Raw genomic sequence first — 26,950 nt, forward strand, 5'->3', positions numbered from 1 at the left:
TCCTTTTGGATAACTCAACCTGACAGTGGTCACCAGTCAAAAGGTCAAAAAGGACAGAAACTGAATTTTGGCTACAGCTCCTGCAGACATCTAGAGCCAAAGGTTATCTAATCTGGATTTACTGCCTTCATGTTACATTTATGAGCCGAGATAGATGTGTTTGCTCGAGATTTTTTTACTGATAAGCCCCCGCGAATATCAGAGACGCATACTTCAATTCTCCGGTGACTAGCTGCATCCAACTTTCTCTCTCTGTGCGGTTCACTCGCTCCGTTTCTTTCCTCGAATACAATCTCAGACTCCAGAAATAAAATCGGAAGAGGCTCCGCTGAAGGGCACTTCACTCTGATCGATTAAGACATTTCTGGCACATTCTCCCCGCATCCCGCTCTTCCAGCTGGAGAGGTGAAACGGAGTAATCTCACGCTGCATTGGCTCTAAAAAGACAAACCAGGCTGAATAGTTACACAGAGTAGGACAGTAATCAACCGTAATCCTGACATAAGAAAGACAAAGCTTGGAAACGTCTCTGCAACCTGCTGACAGCCTCCCCCGTCGCCATCACCTCACTTAATGGTTAACTTGGGGATGTGCAACCGGAGAGAAAAGACGACAAATAAATCAATTATTGCATGAAAAATAGCGTCTGTCAGCGCTGACCAGGGAACAGTTGAGAAAACGTCGGGGCGATCGGGAGGACGGTGTTAATCAGGGCCGGGTCAGAAGCAGTGGGAGTCAGACTTGAGAGGAAATTCATCTGATGAGCATTTATGCTGCTCACAAAGTGTAAAACGTGTGGTCCTTCTCTTTGCGCTGCGGCCACTCTCCAAGGAACCGCTGGCCGGCGGAGGTGTGAACGTGTAGATGAACGTCGCGCCTCAGGGGCCTCAGACCTTGCAGAACAGCCCCGGCTTTATTATCTCCATGCCGAGGGGTGATGCAAGCCAAGCTATTGTGTGGGCTGTTAAAATAAATTCCGGCCATTTAAAAAAACCACCGTACAACCAGCGCAGTGTTTTGCTTTGGCTGTCCTTCTGCTGCCGGAATGTAAAACGGTCAATAAAACTCGATATCAACATTTCCAGAGGAATTCAGGGAGCAACTCAAACCCTGCTGCTGCACACACCAAGGTTCTGGTCTGGGGTCAAGAAAATAAATGAAATATTTTTTTTGGGGGAGCTTCCAACTGATTATTCCATTAATGCAAATTCGTGTTTGAGGAATGAACGCGCTTGCAGGGGCGTTTCAGAGGAAGGAAAACCCTGGGCCCCAATGGGAGAGGGCCCTCAAGCCCGGAGTGAGAAGTTTGTTTTGTAAATTAAAATTGACTGAATAAATCAGATGAGACTGAACTTTGTATGAAGATTAGCAAAGTAGGATTTTAGCTTGGAGCATATTGATACTTAACATAAATTAAATAGCAACACAGCTACAATGTCATATGGCACATTTATTAACATAACCTAACAGAGCTTTACATCATGAAACACTTGGCCCTCAGTTTGAGAAACAGCCCTGAGAGCAGTGACAGGTTCCTTTTCACCCAATATTCAGAGAACAGCACAATAAAAAACTATAATTCTTCTGCAGCGGAGATTATGATTTCATGATTGCATCGTTTGTCGGCTTTACTATAAGGCATGATTGAATTTAAGGACTGTTGGGCCTTGTGTGTTCTACAGAGTGCCATTCTGGTTACAAACGACTCATTATAACCATTTTCTCAGTAAACACAACACATTGCTGTTGTTTTTTTTACATCTTTCTGACGATTGAATAATTTAGCTTTTAGGCCTATATGCTTTTGAACCTCTAGACTACTGGTCTTGGCTCCTTAGAGAGAGTAAAAAGCCAGTGCTTACTGGAAGTCTGATTATTTTTGTTTCTAAATAAAACACGACTCCAGTGAAGTTTTCTTCAGTTGTCGTTTATTATGCAGTAAAGCAAAAATGTCTTAATGTAGGGGTTGGACAACTAAGATGTTTTTTGTGTAGTATTGTCTTGTTTCTTGGGAATGATAAATACTTAATGAAGAAAATAAGGTTCTTGATTCTCCAATTGATCTTCATTGAGCCACAGTGAGAGTATTGCACAGTATATGTAAGCTACTGTGGAACTAAGAGGGTTTAAATGTGGTCAGAGTTCCAACTGTGAAGACCCACACACACACGTCACACATTACTCTGTTAGTATTTATTTAAAGGTGCATTAGTGACTATACTATAAGAAACACTACAGATTCATAGTATGCATAACACGATATGTATTTTCCCGTGTTTTACTAAAGTCTGGTGTCCTCCACATGTAATTGCACAGCAGCTCTTTTCTTCTGGACTGGGGGTCATGGGAGCCTGACGAGACGAAAAGGACCCATACTAAAACGCAGCCCCAACTGGATCAGCAGCATTTCCACACCCCTACATTTCAGGGGCTCTAAAACTCGACGCTATGGGTGTGTGTATCAGAGTTGATGTGGTGGTGTGGATGTGGCCCAAGAGAGGAAGGGGGCCCACAGAGACTCCAGAGACTGCTGATGTATAGGGCCCAGAATTGTGTGCTGCACTCATGTTAAACGCGGGCTTGAACCTGCTGCATCCTCAACGTCTCCTCTCAGTGGCCCTTAATGCTGCTGCTGCGTTTCCGCCTTTAGACTCATGATTACTTGATTACAGATGATGAAGTAGACGGAGAGAGACAGAGACAGACTCGGAAAGAGTGCAGCCACTGTTTAAGGATTCCTTTCCACAGTGTGTGTACTTAAAGGTTTAACAGCGTGTGTGTCTGTCTGTCTGTGTGTGTCTGTGTGTGCGCACGCACGTATGCAAGCGAGACAGAGAAACAGTGTGAGCTGAGCTGGACCCCTGTGTCTCCTAGTCATTACAGCTCATTTGTCTGAGTGCTATTCCACTTGGCTGGGTTGAGTTAACAGTTTGCCCTGGTGCTCTCCTCCCGCTCCTGAGCTGAGCTCAGCGACACATGTAGAGACGGGGAAACGGGAGCATGACCCAAAGGTTCGCCACTGCACGTACAAGAAGAAAACTTTTGAGGATGGAAACATCACTGAAACCAGAGCACGTCATTTGTATTCACACAAAAAAAAGAAGGTTTGTGAGGAAAAGCCCAGCACCTGGTGGCTGTCCCCCCCCCCCCGATCCCCTGGAAAGTCTAATGACATCTAATCAGATGCACATCCACACTCTAATTAACCAATTAGCAGCTACTGGATACACATACAGTACGCAGAATACAGTGGATTCACTATGAGGCACTCATCGTTTTCACTTCACCCAAGACTCCTCTCTGGGCAAAAGTCACGAGGCTGTTAGCAAGACAACAGCTTCATCCTCGCTGCCGCCCTCAGGAGTTCACTACTGCAGCAGAACACTGAGGATGGAAATATATATAGAATCAACACAAATACAAGCAATATTGCCATCTATAGTGTGGATAATTTTTCAGGTTTGTAATGTTAAATGTGTTTTTAAGTTGTTTATTCCTCACTCTAGTCAAGGGTTGATGGCAGAGGATGTTGCATCATGTTAAGTGCTATGAGAGAACTTGTGATTTGTGATAACGGGCCATACAAATAAAATTTGATTCATTGATCGTAATCGGGGAAAACATTGGACTTGTGTCAGGTTCAGACCCAAAATCAGTCATCATCCATGTCCTCTTTGATTCAGGGTTGCTGGGTTGGCAGTTCGATCCCCATTTCCCCCATTCAGCATGCCTAAGTGCCTTTGGGCAAGATACTGAACCCTAAAATGCAGACTGCTGTGCTCACTCAGGGGTATTAGTGGTGTATGATGGAGAAAGTGCTGCACATAGATGCACATTATGAATGGATGAATGGGTGGAACTACGGTGAGGTGTTTCAAGTGGTCATCAAGACTTGAAAAGGCTCAAATAAACACTGACCATTTCTAGGTTGTGTTAGAAAATAGGAGGCCGAGCCACACTCCACTGAACACACACTCTGACGCAAATTAAAAACCCAAGCGTACAAAGCATTCTTTAAATCTGAAATGATGTTTAAGTTTGAGGATTACACAAAGCAATTTCTATGCTGAATATCTTTTCGGGCCCCTTAATTACCAATCTAATAATAATTAATGTGAACACCACTCACTGAGTTAAACGCTCCACAATGCAAAGTAGGTGCAAAGTGCGAAAGTGAACTGTCTCATTTCCAGTCAGCGGGGCGACGCAAAAATAAACTTTATGTCTCGGTGGTTAGACTTTACGACCGTTGCCTCGTCGTAATTCTGAGAGGAAAACAGCTGTGGACAAATGTTGTCCAGCGGCAGTGCACGGGGGAAATTTGATGCTGGCTACATAGGGCAGAACCTTCAAGAGCTTGTGCTATAAAAAATTAACATTCAATAAAAAACAGGCATTTAAGGAAAAGAACCGAGTTAAAACAATGCAGCACAGCAGGATTCAATTTGAGGAAAAACCTGAGCAAACAAGACAGTTAACGGGTCTGTGGAAAACGCTTCTATATTCAGCTCTAATAGAAAAGCTGCTTTTAGGGCTTACAGCTAATGCAGCGATGGCTCATTAAGCATCAGTCTTTTACGTTGGATAAAAACATGTCGAAGCCGTTCCTGAACACATCGCAGGGTGTATATTCATAGGCCATTAATATTCATATTCAGAGCTTTCTTATCCTTTATGTGATACCACAGATTTAAGATGAATAACAACAACATGACACTGGTAAATAAAGAATGGGAGAGATTTTCCCAACACATTTCAAACTACTGTCAACGATTCACCTGGTTTTTAAACTGTCATTATAAAATATTTAAAGCGGCTTTGGTCATTATTTAAAAATGGATAAAAGGACCACATATAATTTGATGTAATGTAAAAGGTGTCACTATAGTAAAGAATCCGTGATTAGCGACTCTGCACTTGCAGCTCTACGGAGACTTACCGCATTATATTTCTAACTAATTGGATTGGTTTTACATCCCATAACTTCACTGTTTTAAATTCACTCCCACTTCTCTATCAGCAGGATTGTTTTCCTCCAGCAGCAGCAGCAGCAGCAGGGAACAGTTCCCTGCATAAACAAACTCTCGACACCCACTGCACTGCTACCTGCCCAGCACCAATAGGCAGCCAGACAAAGTTTACGACTGGATGGTAACACAGTGGAACGTTCAGCGGGTGAAAACCAACAGATATTTCCCTCAGGAGCTGGCGAAAACTAAACAGAGATAAAAGCAGAGTCAATATTAGAAACACAGTATATTAGTCAGTTGACTTAAATTAATGCTACTGTTGCTTTGGGTCTGCTGGATGAGTAAATTGCCCACTTGCTGTAACGACTTTACAAAATAATGTGTCACTGCCTATTTCAGCGCATCACAAATATGTAAACACACTGTATTTTAATGGAGAGCTTTATTGTGTTAGCAACCACTGAAAGCCCTTCACAGCACCAGTCACATTCACTCATCCAAGCACAATACAGTGCTTCAATATACAGCGTTTTTTGTTATATCACAACACACTCACACACTGTAGGAATAAATACAGACACACCCACACACATAAACATATATATATATGTATGTACAGTGCATGAATGGCCACCCACAGCATATGTTGTCCTTGTTCTATTTGTTGAATGTTCAGAGATAGGGGGATCTACACACAGTGCCACTGGTATGAAAGAACTGACAACTTTACTTTTCCAAATGCTATGCACAGTTCTCTTCAAAGGAACAGTTTGACAACAAAATACGTGTTTTTTTCTTTCTCGAGTAAAGTTACTCGAAAAGATTCAATTGTCTCCAATATGAAGAAGAGAATACCCAGCAGCCTTGACTCGTGGCGCAGCTCTGACAAAGCCTGAAGACGAGGGGAGGGGGGGGCTCTGAGCATGGTTCTGTGTGGCTGACTTCCTACGGCAATATACTCTACCCTATAGGTCTATACTAACCTATGGTCCTATCCTTAGTAAGATTACACAGCAACAACCGAGCAGATTTACACAAACTTTGGTAGAAGGACATCCAGGAATTCGTTTTTTTCTCTGTCTCCAACATTTCTTACAGGCGCTTCTAAAAATGTTCACAACTTCCCAGGGAATAATTCATGGATTAAGATGAAAAGGCATATTTAGGGAACTGATAACTATGAGCGTGTGTAATTTGGTGAAGCTTGATTGAACTAAAGGGGACTGCTGGGACTTTGGCGGAGGTTTGCGCTCTCACAATTTTCATTGTAGTTTTTATTATTAATATTATTAATGTGAACAAACAAATCTGAACATATTTCTTAGAATTTCCCAACACACTGATTAACTGCTATCTACAACATGCAAGTTGCTCTTTAAACGACTGCTATTCCAAACACTGATACTGGCTTCAATGTTCAAGTATTAATATATATTTATATACTTTAACTTCTATTATTGGTCTAAAAGATTTAATTCGAAAATTGAAGGAGTGTTAATTCAAATTCTGTCTCACAAAAATAACTTCTTTAGAAGACAGAACGGCAGTGTGTGTGTCCACACACACACACACACACACTGCAAGAGCACAAACACTCCCAATATAATACATTCACATATGCACGCGACTCACAAGTTCACAGATTGACTGTGCTCAGCAAGAAGTGCTTCACGGATGGCAGTTTTCCTTTCTTTTTTTCCGCCTGACAGACTTATCAACCGAGCTCAGGTGGGGACCCATCTGCTTGCGCACATTTAACATACACACGCATAACACGCACGCCCACACGCTCGCTTACTGCTTACACAAGTAGACACAAGCGCCAGGAATAAACTCAATCAAAACGTCTGCCCTTCAAATTTCATCCCCGATCCCTGCGGCTCCCTCTCCGCCTCGCTCCCTCTGACCACGTCCCGACCTCTCCTCTTGTTCTCCCACGTCCCGTCCCTTTTTTGTCCTTTGCACGGCAGCCACATTGTTCAGCGGCCTCGAGCCCTCCTACCAGCTTTCATTGAATCTTCCTCTCTGTCCTGCATGTCCACGTGCCAGTCCCCGACGTCTAGCCTGCAGTCCCAGTGACGGTGCCCCCCCGCTGTGCTGAGCCCATCCTGTCCAATGCAGCAGATGGCTGAGCAACACATGCATGCACACAAACAATTACGACTGCCGACACACAGATGCATGCTCAGGCATGAAAAAAAAACAAAAAAAAAAAACATGCTCAGGCCTTCAGGAATACACACAACGAAACAAAATGTCGAAGTAGGTTCTTATTTATCCGAACAAAGAATCAGCACACGCACATTTTTCCACCTCATGAAATAGACACACAAACACTCTGATAAAAAACCCTCAGCACACTTTGCCAGTCTTAATAACAACTTCAGCTGCAGGAGTTCAAAACTTACATATATTTCTCATTCCCTAAGCCATCGGGGTATAATGCATCATGAATGTATTCATCCCGGCAGCGTTTATGCATTTATATAATTCTGTTGTACAGAGCCAAAAGCTGCTGTGAATCAATACTCACTTCAGCCTGCGTAATGGGGCTGTAGGACGTATATGATATGCACATACCAAACACTATGAAATGGGCCCTGGCAGAAAGCGCTTGGAGAAAACTGCTGAGAACAAAGAGAAACCACTGGATGGAGGATGAGTAATGGGACAACGCTGAGCGCATGTAAAGCCACAAATGTCTCCTCTCGAGAGGCAAACGACTCGTTATAAACCCCCGTGCGACTGCATTAAAGGCAATTAAGAATAGAAAAATATTAACGTAACGCAATTCCCCCAGCGTTTGTTGACTCACAAACACACACATTGGATTGACAACGAGAGCCGGCCGGTAAACTGACCTCCGCATAAAGTGCCATTTGTTAGGCAATTATCTTTATTCTACCAAGCAGAAAATTACCCGTGCTGAATGGTGAGGTGTGCTGGTGTGCGAGGCTCATAACGCCGGGCAGACGCTGCAATTAGGCGACTCTTTACGGGGGGGGGGGGGGGGGGGGGAGACAAGGTCCCTAGCCAACCTGAGGAGGGGGGGGGGGGGGGGGGGGGAATCCAGCAGCCAAAAGCAATTTGCAGGCGCCTTCCAATTTCCATGAATGATTCTTTGATTTTAACGATGTAAACAAACACGGGTCTTCCATGGCTTGGGCATCGGCGGTAGTTGGACAGAGGCCGGTTGGCTGGGTTGCTCAGGAAGCGAGGAGAGACCCGACCCTGCCTTCGCTGGCGTTCAGAAGTTGTGACGGGAGATGTTAACATGTTCGCTGTAAAAGAACTTGGGAGCACACAGAAACCACAGGAAGCCAATGTTCTGCTTGCCGACTTTCAGCTTTGGTGGTAGCCTCTGTCAGGCTCGGCCTCAGAAGAACAGTGGTTTGACAGTGGAAAGTAAAAAATGGTCATCTGGAAATACTACCCTCTACCCATTGTGTGGAAAAAGCCAGGGCTTTCCAGCTGTGGCCACAAATGAATACACTGCAACGGCAAGTAACCTCTAATATTATGAATAGTGGATGGTTGCTTTTGGAAGCGCATTCGTTAGGTTACATAAATTGTCACGATACATTGACACATGATTATCGAGCTACATCATAATTCTACGCAATAAACATTTAAATAGATTCATGATTAATTTGATGAAAGATTAAAATGATACATTTAATTACTAAAGTGTTATTACACGTGCGTTACTTACCCATATTGTACATTTCTTGTTTGGAACTAAAGTTGTTGTGGAACGATGTGCCATGAGGATCTGCTACTTTCATTCATTTACATTATTTTCACGTCTGAAGGTTGCGAGGATGGCAAATGGACTTTAAAGACTTATTGAGTGGTCTTTAAAGTCCACTCTATAAGAATTTCAAGGGACTTTTCAAGAATTTTGTTCACACACCAAGCGTCCAGCAAGGTGTTCATTTAATCAGTAAATGTCCTTCCGTTTCACGTCTGGCTGAGTATCCTTCTGTGTTCACTTGTATTTCAATTCGACATGTCTTATGATTTATTGAGATGTTTTATGATGTGTTCATTCTCACGGCGTTTGGCAGATTGTGTTTGGAGTCTGGTGTCATGGCGTGACTAAAAATGTAACCGCGAGACGAGACAGGCCCAAGATAGAAAAGCCCATTTCAAAGAACTGACTTGCCGCCATGTTGTTATGAGAAGAGCTCCAATAAGTGTTCTGAATCAATTACACCAGTAGATGGCAGATCATGAACCTATCTTCTTCTACTGTCACCCAGGCTTTAGATGATTCAGTTCATCTTTGCATATACATGTGAGGAGTGTGTGTTTACCAGCGGAAAGTCTGGGCCGGGTCCTGGGCGTCTGCATCTCTTGCCGCGCGTGGGGCAGCATGTGGTAGCGCTTGGCCTCGTTGACCAGATCGCGACACGCCTCCGTCGACTTGATCAGCTCCTCGTTGTCCACCACGTTCAGCAGGTAGGACGGGTGGATGAAGGGAAGACGCACCACCGCCAGCAGCTCTGATAAATGCTGAGGAGACCAACAGAGAGACGGAAATTCACGTTTTAGAAAAAAAAGGCCAGTTGGATGTTGCAGGCAGCAATCAGCGAGTGTGGAGAAAATAAAAAGAACACAAAAGCAACCACTAATAAAACAGCGTCTGCTAACGTCTAAACTAGTTTAGACTGAGTGAATGTGCCAGCAATGATCAAAGAGATTTGACATGAACAGCATTAAGCAAATAGCAGATAAAAACACACTGGATCAGAGTCAGTGCACAAAGACACTAACATCTTCCTCAAAGAACAGCTGGATTAACTCCCAATCTCATTAAAGGATTTTTTTTTCCTGTACCCAAATAACCCTTTTTTTAAAGACGATAGGGAAACCTGCTCATGTAATATCTCATGTGATATTTTATAAAAGCATGGGGCTGTTAGAGTGTGAAGACCTATTTGCAGTGAGACCCTTAGATCAGTTACTGTCAGTGTCAGGCCCTCAAAGCTGCAGTTCAGCACCCTGCACGTGTTAGCGTTCTATTTCTGTACTCGTGCAGGAGAAGATGCCCTGGCAAAGCAAGACAAACGAGAAAAACACCCTTCAAAACGCAAATAAGCTTTTATCATGTGTGCCCCTTTATCTGTGTATTTACTCATTTCATTACATTTCAAATACAAAGTGAAAGGAACTTGAGAACCTTCAAATTCTTCAATGGAGGTGTTGAACTTTGGGGATAAAGAGATAACAGATGTAAAATTTGGCAAATGTCTTTCAGCAGGATCTGCTCACCATCCCACTTTATATGTGCATTTTGCTAGAGCCAAAATAAAACGTCAGGGAATATCTCACCACTTGCACCTTCTGCTTCTGATCATTTCGTGGTGCTATTTGTCTGCAGCAGCTAGATCGAGACTGGACTTCTGTTAATATAATGGTTCATGTTACGCTTTCTAGCCCGGAGACACTACCTGCTACAGATTTGAACATTGAACAAAAATAAGACACATTTTGACCCGATTGTAGCTTTAAATTGGCACCTTTTCTTTTGAGAGAGCTTCAAGAGTGAGGAACCTGATAATAAAAAAAGTCTTTGACCATAGCACCATACAATGTGTGTGTGTGTGTGTATATATATATATTATATATATTATAAACGTCTCCACCTTACTTTGTAAAATTGATTTTTGTTGAAATTTGGTACTATACAAACAAAATTGAATTGAATTGAGTGTTTGTGTGTGTGCTTGTTTGTTCCACCACTGGGTGTGCATACATTTACAATTTATATATGCTATATCATAAAGGTGTTCAGACACAGGACAGCCTGTTCCCATGGCAACTTTTCTCTGTAGCTCCTCCTGCTCTCTCTGTGTACATGTGTACGTGTGCTGGTCTCTAACCCCCATGGGCGTCTCATCTGTGTCGACAATAAAAGCTGCGAACAAGTGCGGACGGAGCGACAGGGAGCTGGACGCAGACCGACCCCCGATGACCTCTCTCGGCTCAGAGCAGAGTGACCGAGCCACGAGCGGGAGAGCGACAGAACAACACACTCGCAGAAACCATTATTCAGGGGGAGAACAAATGATAAGCTGACACTCTGCCTAAGCATCTCCCTCTCCCACCTGAGGCCTTGTTTCCTCCTCTGGCGTGTGTCCCATTTGTTTGCCGCCGGTGTCCCGGGCGCATCGGACCAGAAAGGAGGACATAAGACAGCAGAAGATAACAGGAGAGGGACAGAGAGGAGGACAAGAGGGGAAAGGGACAGCAGAGAGGGGAGGACACAGGAATAGGAGAGTGGTAGCGGGACAAGGGAATTGAAAAGACAAGCTAACTGAACTGAAGTGGACTGAAGAGAGGACGGCAGAGAGGATGTGACGGTTCTGCGCCAGTCAAAGGAATCTGCTGAGGACATTTCCTCTCAGCGAGCAAGCTCGGAGCCAAACGCTCGCCCCTCTCTTTCCCGAGCGCACACAGCTTACCCAACAGTTTATCAAACAAACAGCTCAATACCCACATAAACAGTGACGGTCGCTCCCAGCGCCTCAGCTCAAACGCAGTGAGAAGGTGAGAGCAAAACAAGCTGCTAAGCATACAGAGATATTCTTAAGGGAAGAATCACTAGCTCAGGATAAGCTACTGCCTCCAATTAAAGTTCCCCTATAGTGCGAGATTTGACCCAGTAATCACTGAGTCATGTCACACACAAACTGAGGTGACTTAGGCTTCAGGCTTCCTGCTTTGCTTTTCTATTACAACCTAAACTTCCTCAGGTTTTGCCTCGACCTCACCTCCTTGGATCTTATGACGTGTTATTAATATTAAAAAGCAGATCCGACTTAAGGACTCCACTTTACTGCATTTTAAGTTTGATTTTGGCTCATGAGATTTGCGGGTCACCTGAAATAGGTCTACCACTGACCGTCCTGACCCTCAGAGCTAAATTAAAACTGCATATGCGGCAGTTTCAGCCAGGAGGTGAGCTCAGTGCCATGGTAGAAATAATTGTGCTCAAACAGCCACTGTAACGTTCAAAATGAAAACTTTCTCCTTCTCTCAACAGTTGGCATTCAAGAGAAGGGCCCTACACATAGATGTTTCTTTGGGAGTTTGCATGTATGTTACATGCAGCTCAGGACGGCTGGAGACTCTGAATACCTGCCACTGTCAATGTGTGCCAGTTAAACTTTGCATCACCAATTAAGAGTTTCCCTGCCTCATGTGCAGTGCATCCTGGGAAAGATATCTGTGTGTGTGTGTGTTTGTGTGTGTGGGTGCGTGTGTGTGGCCCACCACAAATTAACATTTGCAGCCACATATTGACTTTCTACTTTTTTATACTATTAAAATGGGATAAATCTTATTTCACTGCAGAGTTGCACATTGATTTCACTCTTCAGGACCTTAAATAAATCCATAAAGTTTTCACTATCCCTGTATGTCTCTTGACTGACCCTATATGAGGCACTGACACACTGCAATCAGTAAGCTTATCAAACCGCAACAGCCCAACCCCAACACATTATTTCTTCCACACAGCGTGATGCAATGAAGCTGTACACATTGTCAGGCTATTTATTTTGTTTAGAAGTAAGAAGCCAGTCACCTTCTCCTACAAATAGAATCCAATAATGTGGGAAACACTGCAAGCTTTCTTCAGAACTCAAAGAGTAGGTGAACTCTGAGCACAACCAGTCAAACAGGTCAAGAGTTCAGGACATGATGTACGGAAGCAGCTGCGTTAGAGCTCCACACACATGTTCTCATTAGCAGTATTGTCTTGGCACACAGTGAGAACTACACCCACATCCATCAGTGCTTGTTCTCACACAAACACACATCTGATCATCTGAGCACTTCTATCATTGTGAGGACACTCGTTGGCATAATGCAGTCCCTAGCGCATTACTCTAATGCAAGTCTTTACACGTTAAAAGGCATCTGAGAAGGTGAGGACCGGCCAAAATGTCCTCACTTTACCGAAATGTCCTATGTGCGATCACACACATACACTTACTAACACACACACACACACACACACACACACACACGCACACACCCCAAGTTAATTTTCCTTTACCTTAAGATGAAAAACAAAAGCATATGTACCATCTGCAAACCTCAGCTGCACACAGACCCACATCTGTGTCCTGTCTTCACTTGCCAAACATCTTTGAAAATGGCAGTAAAACTCCCTCAAAGACGCAGCATCTGGTCTGGAGGTACTTTTTTGGAAGGTAAGGACTCCTACCACATAGAGTGAGAACACCTCAAACACACCCACACATATGCACATATTTGCACATGGTGAATACAGAGAGAGACAGATGGACACGCTGCTGCAGGGAGGTCTGTAGCGTGACTGTGTTGCGCTGTTATCACGTGTTGTTTGTGGTCATATTTGTTGTTAATCTGGTCCGGTGTCTTTGGCCCAAAGGCTGATTTGACTGTAAATCTTGTTGAGAAGATTAAGACAAATGTCAAATCACTGAGGCTGACCTTTGATTAAATAAACAAGCATGGAGTGTGTGTGTGTGTGTGCTTGTGTGCGTATGTGTGTGTTTGTGTGTGTGTGTGTGTGTGTGTGTGTGTGTGCATGACTGCATGTGTGTGTGCATGTGTGTGTGTGGTGGGTTAATTCCTGGCTCTTTTCCTCCCTCATTTCTCTCCCTCCATGCCTTTATTTCTGAAAAAAATAAAAAATACTCTTCCTCTCTAGTTCTAACTCACTCACTATCTCTCCCACTTCTTTATCACTTTCTGTCTCTCTCTGTCTCTCTGTCTCTCTCTCTCTCCGCCTCCATTCGTGCTCCTCGCTCTTCCTCCCACACACGCATACATCGGCATGGAAATGAGGGAGAGTAGCATACACACTGCTAATATTCAAATCCAAAGTATCGGGCCCCACAGAAAAAAAAGTCTCGCTTCGTGCCAGCCATTGAAACAACTCAAGCGGAAATGATTGCAGATATGCTTTACTCAGGGTTCGTGCTTTATCTTTTGAAATAAAGTGTTTTTAACAGAAAAACCAAGAACATTTGCTTGTCGCTCTGATACTGCTGGAGACAGTTATGCTTTCCTTATCCTCCTCTTCTTTCTTCTGGGAGGATTTTGAGCTACTTTGTCTTTTATTTTTATTTGTATTATTTTATTTGCTGGCATTGAGGACAGGGAATTCACTCATGGACGTGAAAAGGACAGTCGGTGCAGCCATTATAGGCGGTACCCCCTCATCTAATCACATGCTTTCATGTAAATTGAATGTAGCTCAGTCAACCAGCAGCGGTTATACAGGCTTCATACAGTGGGGGTCAGGTGCACAAGGGGAACTGGTCAGGTTCATCCCTGTTATGGTGTTTAATCACTGTAATTACAATGTTTTCTTTTAAATTGCTTGCAAAATATGCTAAAATCATGTATTCTCTGGGAGGACTAATTTCATTTTTGCTCTGCACAGTTTTTAAATGGCTCTTTATTTGTCTCTGAAAATACTACAAATCAGTTGAATGGTTATGGCATTGAAAAGCAGTCTGCTGTAACAGGTAAGCTTGTTAGCCGTGCTAGCAGCGAGGTGCCTAAGATGATTGTCTGTCAGTCGAACAACCCATGAAACCCACTGACTCCATGGAGCAGCATCAGGATGTCCAATTTTCACTTTGTCAAATAATTTAGTTCATAACTGATCACCCACAAAACTAATGACATTTATTTTAGCCACAGCTGTACTATGTGTTTAGTGCTTACTTATACAGGTCAGCAAGCAAACATGCTTAACTACAATGGTGAACATGGTCGACATATACCTGATGAACATCAGCATGCAAGCAGGCCAAGGCTAGCATTTAGGTAACAATAACAATATGACATTTCCCAAAAGTGAAGTCCAAACATCTCGATTGGCCCCGGTGGCTGGCTGCAGTGTAACTCATTAACCCTGCTCCCTCCATGTCAGCAGATGGGACATGGAGCAAATTAATAAAATCAAAGCACATGTCGAATACCACTCCATCAATAATGTGCAAATGTCACCAGCACAACATAGCAAAGACCAAAACTTTTTTTTAATAATAATAATAATAATACTTATAATAATAATAAAACACTTAAAAAGGAGATTTGGCCTCATATTTGTTAAGTTGAAGGATGACACACATCATCATTGGCCTCCAGTTAGCGTAGCTTCATTGAGCAGACATATCCTTGAAAGCCTCTTCAGAAAGTGCAGCTGACAATGTTTCTGAAGGGTGAAGTAATTATTGTCTTCTGGTCTTAAGGAGACAGAGAAAATGTGCTTCTCTAGAAATGATCATCACTCTGCACAATGACATTAATATCATACAACCAACTCTAAATGGTTTAGCCCTTTCATTCTTCCATCTTCTCTTCCTGCCTCACCCTTTCTTTTTACATCAAAACCCAACCTGCCAAAATTCTTTCACCCGTGTTTGGATTAAATCTCCTTTTTTTGAGGCAGATAAACTCATGGGATTACGACAATATTTCCAACATGCAACTGAGGCTTACTTCTTCAGTAAGTGATATTACTCCTTTCTTGTGCTTTATGCGTATAAGTCAAGATTTCTTACGTCTCTGATGCTGAGCCAAAGGCAGGTTTTGCTGGATCTGGAAAAGCTAATCCGAAAGGTAAGTAACAGAAGTGATATTTAAACAGAGCGAAACCCTCCTCAGGTGTTAAGTCTGGTAAATATGGATGGAGGCGAAGGCATGGAGGCTTTTACCATCCTCTCTGGAAGCGCCGTGAGAGAGGAGTGCATGACTCTGGTGCACGCCATTATGGATGCTCTGCTAAAAGGGTTAGATTGTTATTTTGTCTACGTGTGACATGAACCAGGTAAATGAGAATACTCACTAAACCCAGGCTAATGAGTGACGTGCGTGCACTCAGCACACGAGAGGGGGGCTGAATACATCAGACTCCCATTTCTCTCCCTTTCCGACGAGCTCTCAAGCAGCCACTCACTCATGCACCGGCACGCACTGGGAAAGCGAGCCGCCGTCTCACCAGGCGAATGGTGTGACCTGTCATTTTCATCTTCTCGCCCACTCATCCAAGCGATCTGTGTATACTTGTAACACGTAATGGATTCAAATCATAAAAGCTACAGCACAGAAGGAGAGATACAGAGCCTATTGTGCATTAAAAAAAAACAACAACAGGTTATGATCTTCCCCCTCTTCCGTTCTCCTTGGAGTTTTCAATGACAAGTCCATATGTTTATCAGCTTGTACTCTGATATGCAACCCATATAACACCTTGTGACTTCCTCTCTCGACCAAGTGCACAGACACACCACGTCGACACCCTCAGCGGTAGCAGATGCACATGCTCTGCAGCCCCGGTCAGATTGTCGCTACTGCTAAACTCCAAGGGAAAATTATGCTGCACAGCCAGACAAAACATCACCCTGTTCTTATTCTTACACACACTCTCACACAGACACATTCAGGCAGGTTGTCCACGGATCAGAATGGGTTGAAAGGCAGGAAGGCAGGGATAATGTGTCTAACTGGGAGCCTCTCAAACCTGTCAGAGGAAGCAGAGAAACCGCCAGGAGGCCGCCATCCGCTAACACAGATGACAAATGTCCACAGTGCATTTCCCATTCCACAACTGTCAACGAAGACTAACGCCTCTTAGTGTGTGTGTGTGTGTGTGTTTGTGTGTGTGTGTGTGTGACATTCAGTGCCACAGCGGCATCAAATAAATGACACATGGATTGTTGTATCTATTTGCTTTGCTTTGAGTAGATAGGTGTGTGTCTGCTTTAGTGTGAAAAGTGGACGACCTGCTGCTTAGAACACAGCATTGAATGTCTCCCCACACGTACAAAAAAACACACGTACACACTCTCTCACTCACCCACTGACTCACACGTGTGTGTTCAATAGGGCGTGTGCACATGTTTAGCCTCCCGTCGCTAACAAACCCACTCAGCTGAGATGACCACAGCTCAGTGTCCTTTTTTGAGCGAGCGAGCGCAGGTTTTCCTGTGTGAAAACACATGCTCCTGCTTTTTTTGTCCTGGTAACAGATTATGGATGAGTAAAATATGTTCTCACAAATGGCACTTCATTTGGGTTCAAGAGATGCTTCGCTGTAGACGTTTTTTTTTGTTTGTGTTTTTTCGGTTGCCTGACTGTGGCTGCGCATCAGCCAGAGTGACGGATGGACGGGGTATGGAGGAGGACGGAGCGAACGACAGACGCTGACTGCTGCCCTGAGCGACCACTGACAGGTGCAACGTGTTCTCCGCCGAGCCTTATTTCAGCGTGATTTCATCCAGAGAGGAAGACACAAAAATGTAGTTTTGCTCTTTATTCAAAAATAGATTTGGAGGAAAGACCTTTTGCTGTAACATGAAACTTTCTGGCTTGTTAATCAACTCCCTGAGTCGTAAACTCTGTATTTCTCCCTTTGATAAGAACGTTTTTATGATTCCTCATGAACCTTGGGAGAGCTGAAGATTGCTTCCTTTGAAAAGACTGTGTAATTTGTTTGCTCTCCATGCACCGTATCGCTCGTGCAACCCTGTTGTGTTTTCAAGAGAGCTCGGAGGAAATGAGATGCCTTCGACTTGCTCTGGATGTGCAGCCGCCAGGGTTGAGCAGCTGTGGTTCAACTGGCTGCACACATCAGGACTGAGTGCGCTCTGGGACGACAAAGGACACAGATGAGAACGGAGGTCCTGGGCCCACTGGCTTGCATCAGATCCCGTCCACTCTCTAACACACAAGTAGTGCTCGCGCTGATGTAAAAGTGTCCCAGTGTGTGTGTGTGTGTGTGTGTGTGTTGGAGAGAAAGAGACAAAGTGAAAAGGAGGCAGAGAAGCAGACTGCTCCCTGCATCAATCTCCATTGCCGGGCAGTGTCCCGTCAAGAGCGGCGTATTTGTCACAGTTCATGCTGGCGGTGGCCTGCGTCGCATTCATCCCCACTCAACACTTTCTCTTTCCTCCTCAAAGACGACTGTTGTGAAATGACGCTCCTCATCTCAGGAAAAAAAGTAACAATTAACCTTTTTTTTTTTTACAGGGGCGTGCGATCGGGAAAAGTGTCTGTTTTGAACTTGGAGCTTAAAAAGAGAAGCGCTAAATTTAAAGTGAAAGGGTCATTCCCGGTTTTGAAGGTAAATGAATAGTAAGACAGCGATACTCAGTTTATATCCCTCAACAGCCTCAAAGCATTTTTTTGGTCCTTTGATAATTTTTGCACTCTAACTACATAATGATAGCATCATTTGTTCTGGGAAATGATTTTCTTCTTCTTAATGAGTATTGGAGGGGAAATAAAAGAATCACATCACCATAATAGCAAAATGAATTGTACGACAATCCCCAAATTTATAACTTGAAAACCCTAAGCATATGAAAGAAAAACCTTTAACTGCATTAATTGGGCTTGGGAGCCGGAAATGTTAGGGCAGGCCACTGTTATTTCTGACGAGTGGACAGTGGGTCCTTGCTAATGGCAGCGGTGGCCTTTTTTATCATGAAAATACACCATTAACTCTCCGTTTTAGCTGTTCCATTAGGTGGCCACTTTCCAAAGAGCCAATTAATCTGCCTCTTTTGTCAGGTTAGGTCACCTGGCAAGATAGGATCCTTTATGAAATTTGTTGAAATCAGGGCTTAATGGAGGTCCTATTCAGGGATTTGGCAGAGACGGGGCCTGTTATAATTGGAGCCGTGTGTCTGGGAGGTGTCCCCAACAAAAGACGGGGAGAAATGAAGGACAGGTCGCTCCGTGTCAGCAGCTTCAGAGAGGAAACACGACGCAGGGAACTCTTTTTACTGCCCCTTGTTTATGTGACTAATGGGAGCAGTGTGCGGAAAATCCAGGGAGGAGGGTGATTTAGTCTCAAATGTACAAAGCAGCAGTATCTCTGTGTTTAGAGGTTATATCTGCATCAATCTTGGAGCCCATTGGCTGTTGTCTGATGACGAATGAGCCCTTTTGGGCAGCATCAAATGTTTTGGGTAGTTACAGCTACAGGCATCGCCCCTTCTCCTTTCAGCTTTTAACTTGTTAGTCTAAGTTATTATCCTTTTGGTGTACGACCTGATTGGAGTCGGACTCATCCACAAGATTGTTCTACATATTAAACAAACAAACAGGTCCAGGCAACATTTAGGCAAAGTTCTGTGAACAGCTATCTGTTATAAATGGTAATTAAGTAAAAGGCTGAGGCATGTTCCACCTCTTTTGGTCTCCACACGGACTGTGATCGGTCAAACTAGAATCCAGAAGCTTTCTCCCCCCAGATCTCCTCACTTGCCAACATATCTGCATATTCACGAGCATTATCTGTTTATAGAGAATATATGTACATTATATATGTATATATATAAATCATTTATCCTAGGGCTGCATTATTGAATGATGTGTTTATCTGTCTAATCTCCCCCTCTTCTTTTTTTAAATAACCAAAAACTGTGAGAGATCCCCCTCGGCATTTCCCATTTTTCTCTAGAATATAGAAACAGATGTATACAGATGCTTGCAGGGCAGCACACAACTACAATGATACTCAATCAAAAAAAAAAGGGAGAAACTGTAACGGCTGTCGTCTTTCATTCAGTGACTTTGTGTCTCATAGCAAACCATTATCAACACTCCAGTGCTCTTCCTCTGTCTCTGAGCGATGTCCGGGCCCCGTTTCCCGGTGCCATTGGATGTTAGTGACAGCATACCGGAGAGAGAAAATTGCATATTATTTACCCAGCGCCTTCAATATGCCACTTTTCCACTCTGTAGCCTGCAGCTTACAACCCACAGCGCATGCACAGACACACAAACGCACAAAGACCCACATAAACGCACACGCTCCGACGAATGAAAACGCATAAAAACTTAGCTCAAGGCTTCGAGCTACCCCCCCCCCCCGTGTTGCCTGAGCTCTTCAGCAGCGCTGTGACATTCTGCCCTGACGTGTCATTAAAAAGTGTCACAGTTTCTGCGGGAGTGATTTCCGCTGCTCTCTGCCTCCGAACAGGCAGATGGGACGGAGGCAAGGGAGCATGGGAGTGATGAGCTGGTGGCGGGCCATGCATGTAAAGTCGGCCCTTAGGATCGCATGACCTTCTCCTGTGGCATCAGGGAAGCAGTCCTTCCTCTCCCTGCCCTCCTCCTCCTCTCCTGCTCTCTCTGCCGGAACCAGGCCCTGCCGGAGCAAGGCCCTGCTAGTTGTTTCTTTCTTCTTTTTTCCCAGTCACACATGGGCAGGAGAGTTGAGATGGACCGAGAGCTCAATCGCATCTCCGCTCCCTGGATGTCATGCCTCTGCGCAGAAGCACAAACCATTGGATATCAGATTAGAACACAGTGGCTCGTTCTCTCCAGTCCACTTTTTCTTCATTTCTTGTTATCGCTTTCTCTTCTCTCAATCAATCCACGGCTATTTCGGGTCTTTCAGTCTCGCTCCGCTTCTCTCTCTCGCTCCGACTCTCTTCCCCACCCCTCCTACTTCTCCTTCTCTCTCCCCCTCTTTGGAGACGGGGTGACTCTGTGACTCTTCTCAGGAACCAGTGCGGCGGGTTGTTCAGACAACCGGGAAAATGTTCCATTTCTTTTTTCTCTTTTTTTTTTTCTCTACTCCATCAGAGTAACTCACCTCTGCACCTCTCCATTAGAGTGTGTGATTGCGGGAGTCCACTGAACTGAGCTGGCTGGAGGCTTTCCCCCCCCCCCCCCCCCCCCCACACAGTCCATTTTAGTGGATGTGTCCGGAGGAGAGATTGATACCCACGTCAAAGAAGCCCTCTATATTGTTTCTCTCTTATTTAAAAGCTGCGTCGGGACAGGCACTGCTCTCCAGCCGGCCCCCCCTCTAGTAAAAAACATGATGTGAGAACACAGATTCTCCAGAGGATTCACGGTGAGCCAGTGGGTGCACTGAAGCCATTTCTAACACGCGACAGATGCAATGGTGAAAAAAACACGACAATACAAATGGGTCAGGATGAAAAAGAGGAGTCAATACAAGACGGGAAACGCAGATGAAGACGGCAAGATTTGAGAGGTTGGATACCGGCCGATACTGATGTTGATGTGCTGTGATCTCAGTGGAATTTATACGTTATGTCCCGTCTTCTGCAAACTCCAGAGAAAGTTGTGATGCAATTGCGCTTGTGCAACTCAGAGTTCATGTCTGAAAATGGCTTACGTGAATAACCCCTTTATCTTATTTCTGACCGGCGTCGCCGTCTGCTCTCATCAGTTTGTTCTTCAGCTTTGTCCGACACTTAATACCTGCCAGATGGATTTCACTGTAATCTCAGAGCGCCACGAATCAAAGGATAAGCGCTAAATGTTTAATCCGAGAGGTGAAAAAATCTAATATTGACGGATGTACCACATAAAAGTTGGTGCCGATAAAGTCACATTGATTGCCGAGGTCTGCGCCGAACCTGATTCCGCTGATATAAGGCTGCTCCCCTCACTTGCTGCATGATGAGAAGACATTACTCTGACTGAGTGACTCTTACAGTGATGGACTGGTTTAATTTATCTGATAATAATCTCACCTCCATTTTTAAACAGCTATAAAATACTTAAAAAATCGTCAGTTTCAAATTCATGGGGTTTTGTGACTGAATCCATAAAAGATCGCGAGGACCCGAGGCTTCCGCCCGCCAGATGGATATCCGTCAGCGCCCCGTCTGTTTACCTTTTCATAAATGCTGGCTGGAGTGGACGCTCCGACCTTGAGGCTTATTGATTCCACATTTCTTTAAAATCGTACCTGCTGCATGTGTCAATACCCCTCTCGGCGATATGACCTTAGATCATGATTAACAGTCAGCAGGAGTACAATTAAACCCCTGTGAGGTGGACAGAAGAAGACAGGGGTTGTGTCTTTTTATTGGTTATTTCCATGAGGTACAGTTTCTCACAAAAAAATGAAGGGAAACTAAGAATAGAGCACATACTGAGGGAAAAGCGCTCCTGGGATTATTATCAACCATCGCTGCGTTAGGCTGCAACCAAAACACAAAGCTGATGAACACTACCTACGATACAGTGAGGAGTAGCTCCTCTTGTTTTTCATGTTGTGCAGTTCTCAGGACCGACAGCGAGGGTCGATGCAACACCTACAGTATCTGTACTGTCAGAGGTAACAAGGGCTTTATCGTACTCTTTCATCCCATGCTTCCCCTGCAGTGTAGTGTGCTCAGACAATCCACAAACACACTCATCACTCCTCCTTTATTACCTGCGATCTGGAGTTGGGGTCTTGTTTGATCCATCGGACGATCGTCTCATAAACCAGCTCCTCCGCCTTTGTGTTTAGACTGTCGTTGGACAGGTAGGCCACCAGGTCCTCCTTGGAAACACTGAGAATCTCCTCCTGTCCTGCAACCTGACGGGTCGTGGAAGACACAGTCACCAGTCAGTTCAATTGCAGTGTCTCATTTACTACATTCAGTGTTTCCCATCGAATATTCAAATTTGTCCCGACAAAGTTTTATAATTAACAAAACAAATTTTAAAACCTTTTTACACACATAAGCTCATTTGCACTACCAGGAGCTATCAAGTGCTATGGTGCATAACGTTTTAACCATCCACGCAGACAGTCAAAACTTATAGTTTGAGCTACGGTTGTAGAATGCAATGCAGTTTTTCTCTCTTTACAGAACTTATCTATCCCTGGTACCTAGTGTCAGAACCCATCACTCAGAATCTGTTGTGCGTGTGACTTCCCTGCGTGTGTATGTACACATCTGTGTGCGCGCATGTTCACCCATCACGACAGATTTAATTAGTTCTTGGTGAAATGCCGACTTCAATAATGGGATTTCTGATATTTCCTCGTTTCCCTGCTGCTGTGATTTTCTTTCATGGACCGTAGTCTCTCTTTTCTCGGGTTGATTACTGCCAATCAAAGCTCAGTTTTGCTGCTTTGATTTGAAAGACTACAAGAGTTAAAGAATCAGTTCTACATTTTCAGAAGTATGCCAATTATCTGTATTTCCAAGAGTGTGTTGGGAAGATCCGTACCACTGTGCAGTAAGCATGCAGCTCCAGCCGTATATCTAACTTATCCCTTTGTACAAAAACAAAATGTAACAAAGGCAAAGAGAGATTTATGTGTTGCATCTACAGGTTTAATATTTCACCACTCTGTCTATAGAGGGAGAAATCAATTCAGATTTGTTTCTTGCTCTATAGATCGCTTTATAACTCCAGAGTGCTGTGGAGCAATTTTCTGTCCCACGTGGTTTCATGCTATTCAAATTCCTCGCCAGCTGCGGGCAAATGTCTTTGAATTGTCTCTGTGTGTTTTGTGTCTTTGTGTATATTCTTTTCATCAGCCCATCTAACAGCGGCATGGCAACAAGTGAAAAGTGCAGTTAGTCGCACACAGCACATTAGATTGTGCTCCTACAGTAAATTACCTTGCGTCTGGTGAAAGCTTTTACCCGAGCAAAGCCTTTTAATTTAGCTATTGAACAAACAGATCCATACATTTGCAAGATTTAATTTAAAATATGCAACATCGAATGTGCTTAATCAATGTTATATGTTACGTGTAAAACTTAGTGGTGTAGAAAATCTTCTCCTGTGCAGTGTAAAGCAAGTGTCAAAAATAATGTCTGTTTGTTCAGTGGTTCGTTTGTTTAGGTTTGGTTGTTTGTTTGTTTGTAAGCAACATTACACAAAAAACTAGTATATTGGTGCAAATCCAGATATTCAAATTTCTAAGTTTATGTTATTTATGTCTTTCTTACTCCTAATCACAAACGTTAAATGGTATTTTGATCTGACACAGTATTCTCTACGATCTTTAGTGTTATTCTCTACACTGAGTGTTAGTGCTAACACTTTAGTGCAGGTCCAAGGACAGGACAAGGATCTTGCCAGTAATCAGCTCAGTTTCCCATCATGTGATGAGTCCATCTGCATGTTCCAAATCTCAGAAGGATCACTTTGCTCTTTATTCAACACAAATTCCCACCACATCAGCTTTCAACATTGCAGTTTTTAGGTCTTTCATTTCATTCATTCATTCATTCTTGGATCTTGATTAAAAAAATCCAGTATATTTAGACGACAGATATCTATAATTTGGTGCAGTTTGATTGAATTCTACCTACTGGCAGAGGCACGTGCTCTACTGTTTTTCTAATAGTCTTACTCACTCATAATTTATTTCAACTTCAACTTCAACTTTGTTCGACAGGAAAAAAAACATGAAATAATGAATCTCCACGTACCTCAGGGAAGTTCTGCAGTGCAAAAGCTTTGGCCATGTTGTGGAGCTCCGTGCAACTCATGGCTTCGGCCATGGCCAGCACTCCGAGACAGTTTGCTGCAGTCAACTGTTTCTCTAAAGTCGATGAACAAGGTCCGAGAGACAGAAAGAAAGACAGAGGGGACAGACAAAGCAAAACATGAACGATCAAGAGACATAGGCAGATTGATTAAGACGGGTGAAAAAACACATCATTCTGACATCCATAAAAAGATCACAGACAGAAACCTATAGGGACAGAAAGAGTGACTGCTGGTGGCGCAGAGCCGTAGCCTAATGGGGGGGGGGGGGGGGGGGATCTGCTTGAGACTAAAGGAGAACAAGTATAATAACTCCAAAAAGCTCCGGGGACAAACAACAAGGGGAATCGATCGCTCACAGCCCAGGCAAGGTGCTGGCTGGCAGGGGCGGAATTTGGGATTAGTGGGGCCACTTTAAATAAGTCCTGTCAGATCTTTGGGTATACTGAAAACACACACACGCACACACACACACACACACACACACACACACACACACACTGGTTGTGTAGTTTCATAGTTAATGTAAAACTACCCGCGTGGCCAGCCCAGGGGGGAGAAGGCTTATGCAACCGTCTGTGATTTCTTGTAAGGATGCTGCTTTTAAGGGTGGTGTGTCTGTAATTTGTTTTTACGCACATCGCCATTCATCACAGGAAAACGGGCTGGTTCTCTACTACCCACACACACATTAACTCACAGATCCACTGGGTCAGTGGCCACTATAAGAGGCCTGATTAAACAATAGCCATCAGAGCGGAACCAAAGCCAGGTCTTTTATCACTGAAGACAGAGTCTTAAAGTCTTTCCTAAACTAATATCAGCCAATAAAGGTCACCTAACATCTGCAGGATCACAACTAAACAAAGGCCAAAGCAGAGAACAAATAAACGCTGGTTTCACGCTGCATCAGAGTCGGGGGTGGAGGAGGTTAGTGGCAAAACAAAGGGCTGTTTGAAAATGTCCCTCTGAAATGCCATTTGTGGATATGAAGGGTTATTTCACTGCGTGTGTGCACGCTCGTATATGCGCTTCATGTTGCATATACCTTTCATCACTTTCTTCAATGCAACGCAGCAGAGTTTGCAATTGAATTTGCTGGATAAAAGCGTGAGTCCACTCAGATGTACGGAGATGCAGGGCATGTAAAATGAATATTAGGTGGAGTCACTCAAAACATGTGCAAAGCTTCTCATCGCGGTAATAAGAGTTGAAGTGTGGAGCATGTCGCCAATTCACCTCCAGATAATAGATAATAAAAAGCAATCACGGTTCCTCACTGGGCAGCGGTGGCACAAAAAAATGACAGTTTGTGTTCATTTGAATCTGAGGTTGTGCGAAAAAAGTAGGTCATGGAGATGTTTGCGATTTCTTCTGTGTGTATTTGTTACAAACTTCAATAATTTCTGACAGCGTATCAATTTCTCTGCTCAAGGACGCAGGCCCGCGCCCGTACCTCTCTCGTTCTCCTGCGCCCAAATGTCATGTATCTTGTCGAGGAAGAATGGATTGACGGCTCCCTGGCGATGAAGTCTAATAATGGTTTCCCTGTTTTCCATGTTTCGTTTCTTTTTTTAGGTTCCCAAATCGAGAAAAACAAATCAATAACGTGAACTGCAGCTTTTCTTTTACTTTCTTTTCACTCCTTTTCTTGTCGCTGACCTTTTTCGCCGACATGCACTTCCCTTGTGTTACCAATGCAACAAAACAACTTATTAAATGGGATGCAAAACCTGACATTTGCCGCTTTTTTGTCGCCCGGCCCACTAAAATCTGGAACATGCCATTTGTGCTTCACGTGACCTCCTGCAAGCCCCCCCCCCCGCTCCACTTTCCATACCTCGTCGAAGCATCAAGGGAGAGTATCAATCTGTTTTGCCATTTTTCAATTCCATCCCGGTTCAGGCCAGAGGATTTGACATTTAAGTGACAATTGTTCCCTGACCTTTTTATAAATCTGCCCCCCCGCGCTGGGCCCTGCCCGCTGGGACGAGTTCACAGGCACCGTGCCTGACTGAGAACGGACTCACACAGCTGCTGGCTTTAGAAACATGAGAGACCGGAGCGTGATGGGCTTAAGTAAGGGAGGTAAATTAAGGTTCTGCCTAAGAAACTCTGCCAGTGTGAGTGTGTGTATTGATGAAGCTTGACAGTGTATGAGAACACACAAAACTGTTGATTCTACACCCAGCACGGAAGGTTGCATCGGGATGTACTCACACACGCACAGGCACAGACACACACACACACGCACACACACAGACAGACACGCACGCACAGCTATCTTAATAGGACTTTGCTTTGACTCTCTATCATTGTAACGCCAAATCCTTATCCCTGATCTTAACCGCTTATCCTTAAATGCCCCTATGTAGTAAAACATTTTTAACCCAACCTTACCTAAACCATGACCAATCCTCGCCTAACAACTATTATTACACACACACACACACACACACACACACACACACACACACACACACTCTCTGAGCCACACCTACCTAGGAAGGACACGCAGACTTTGCAGAAGGTGTTGAACTGGAACTTGTTGGCGGCCTCCAGCAGCGTCTTGGCGTTGGCCGAGTCGATGACCAGGGACCCGGTGTAGACGAACTCGAGCAGCAGCTCCAGCACGTCGGCGCTGATGTTGCTCATGTTCAGCTCCAGCGTCTCGCCGCTCCTCGTCTCCCCCGAAGACC

At 44.1% G+C, this 26,950-nt stretch overlaps 1 protein-coding gene across 2 annotated transcripts in view; it reads right to left on the reverse strand.

Moving 5' to 3' along the window:
• LOC133973546 (kelch-like protein 29) overlaps nt 1-26,950 on the reverse strand; it is a 232,074-nt gene that overhangs the window by 57,165 nt on the left and 147,959 nt on the right. For both annotated transcript variants that reach the window (XM_062411479.1, XM_062411480.1), the window contains exons 7-10: nt 26,753-26,949; nt 24,194-24,306; nt 22,189-22,335; nt 9,287-9,485 (exon numbers count right to left, since the gene is read on the reverse strand). In XM_062411479.1, coding sequence (XP_062267463.1) covers nt 9,287-9,485; nt 22,189-22,335; nt 24,194-24,306; nt 26,753-26,949 — 656 coding nt within the window. The remainder of the gene's footprint in view (nt 1-9,286; nt 9,486-22,188; nt 22,336-24,193; nt 24,307-26,752; nt 26,950) is intronic.

Source organism: Platichthys flesus, chromosome 18 (genome assembly GCF_949316205.1).
Source record: "Platichthys flesus chromosome 18, fPlaFle2.1, whole genome shotgun sequence".
In the NCBI taxonomy this organism is placed as follows: Eukaryota; Metazoa; Chordata; class Actinopteri; order Pleuronectiformes; family Pleuronectidae; genus Platichthys; species Platichthys flesus.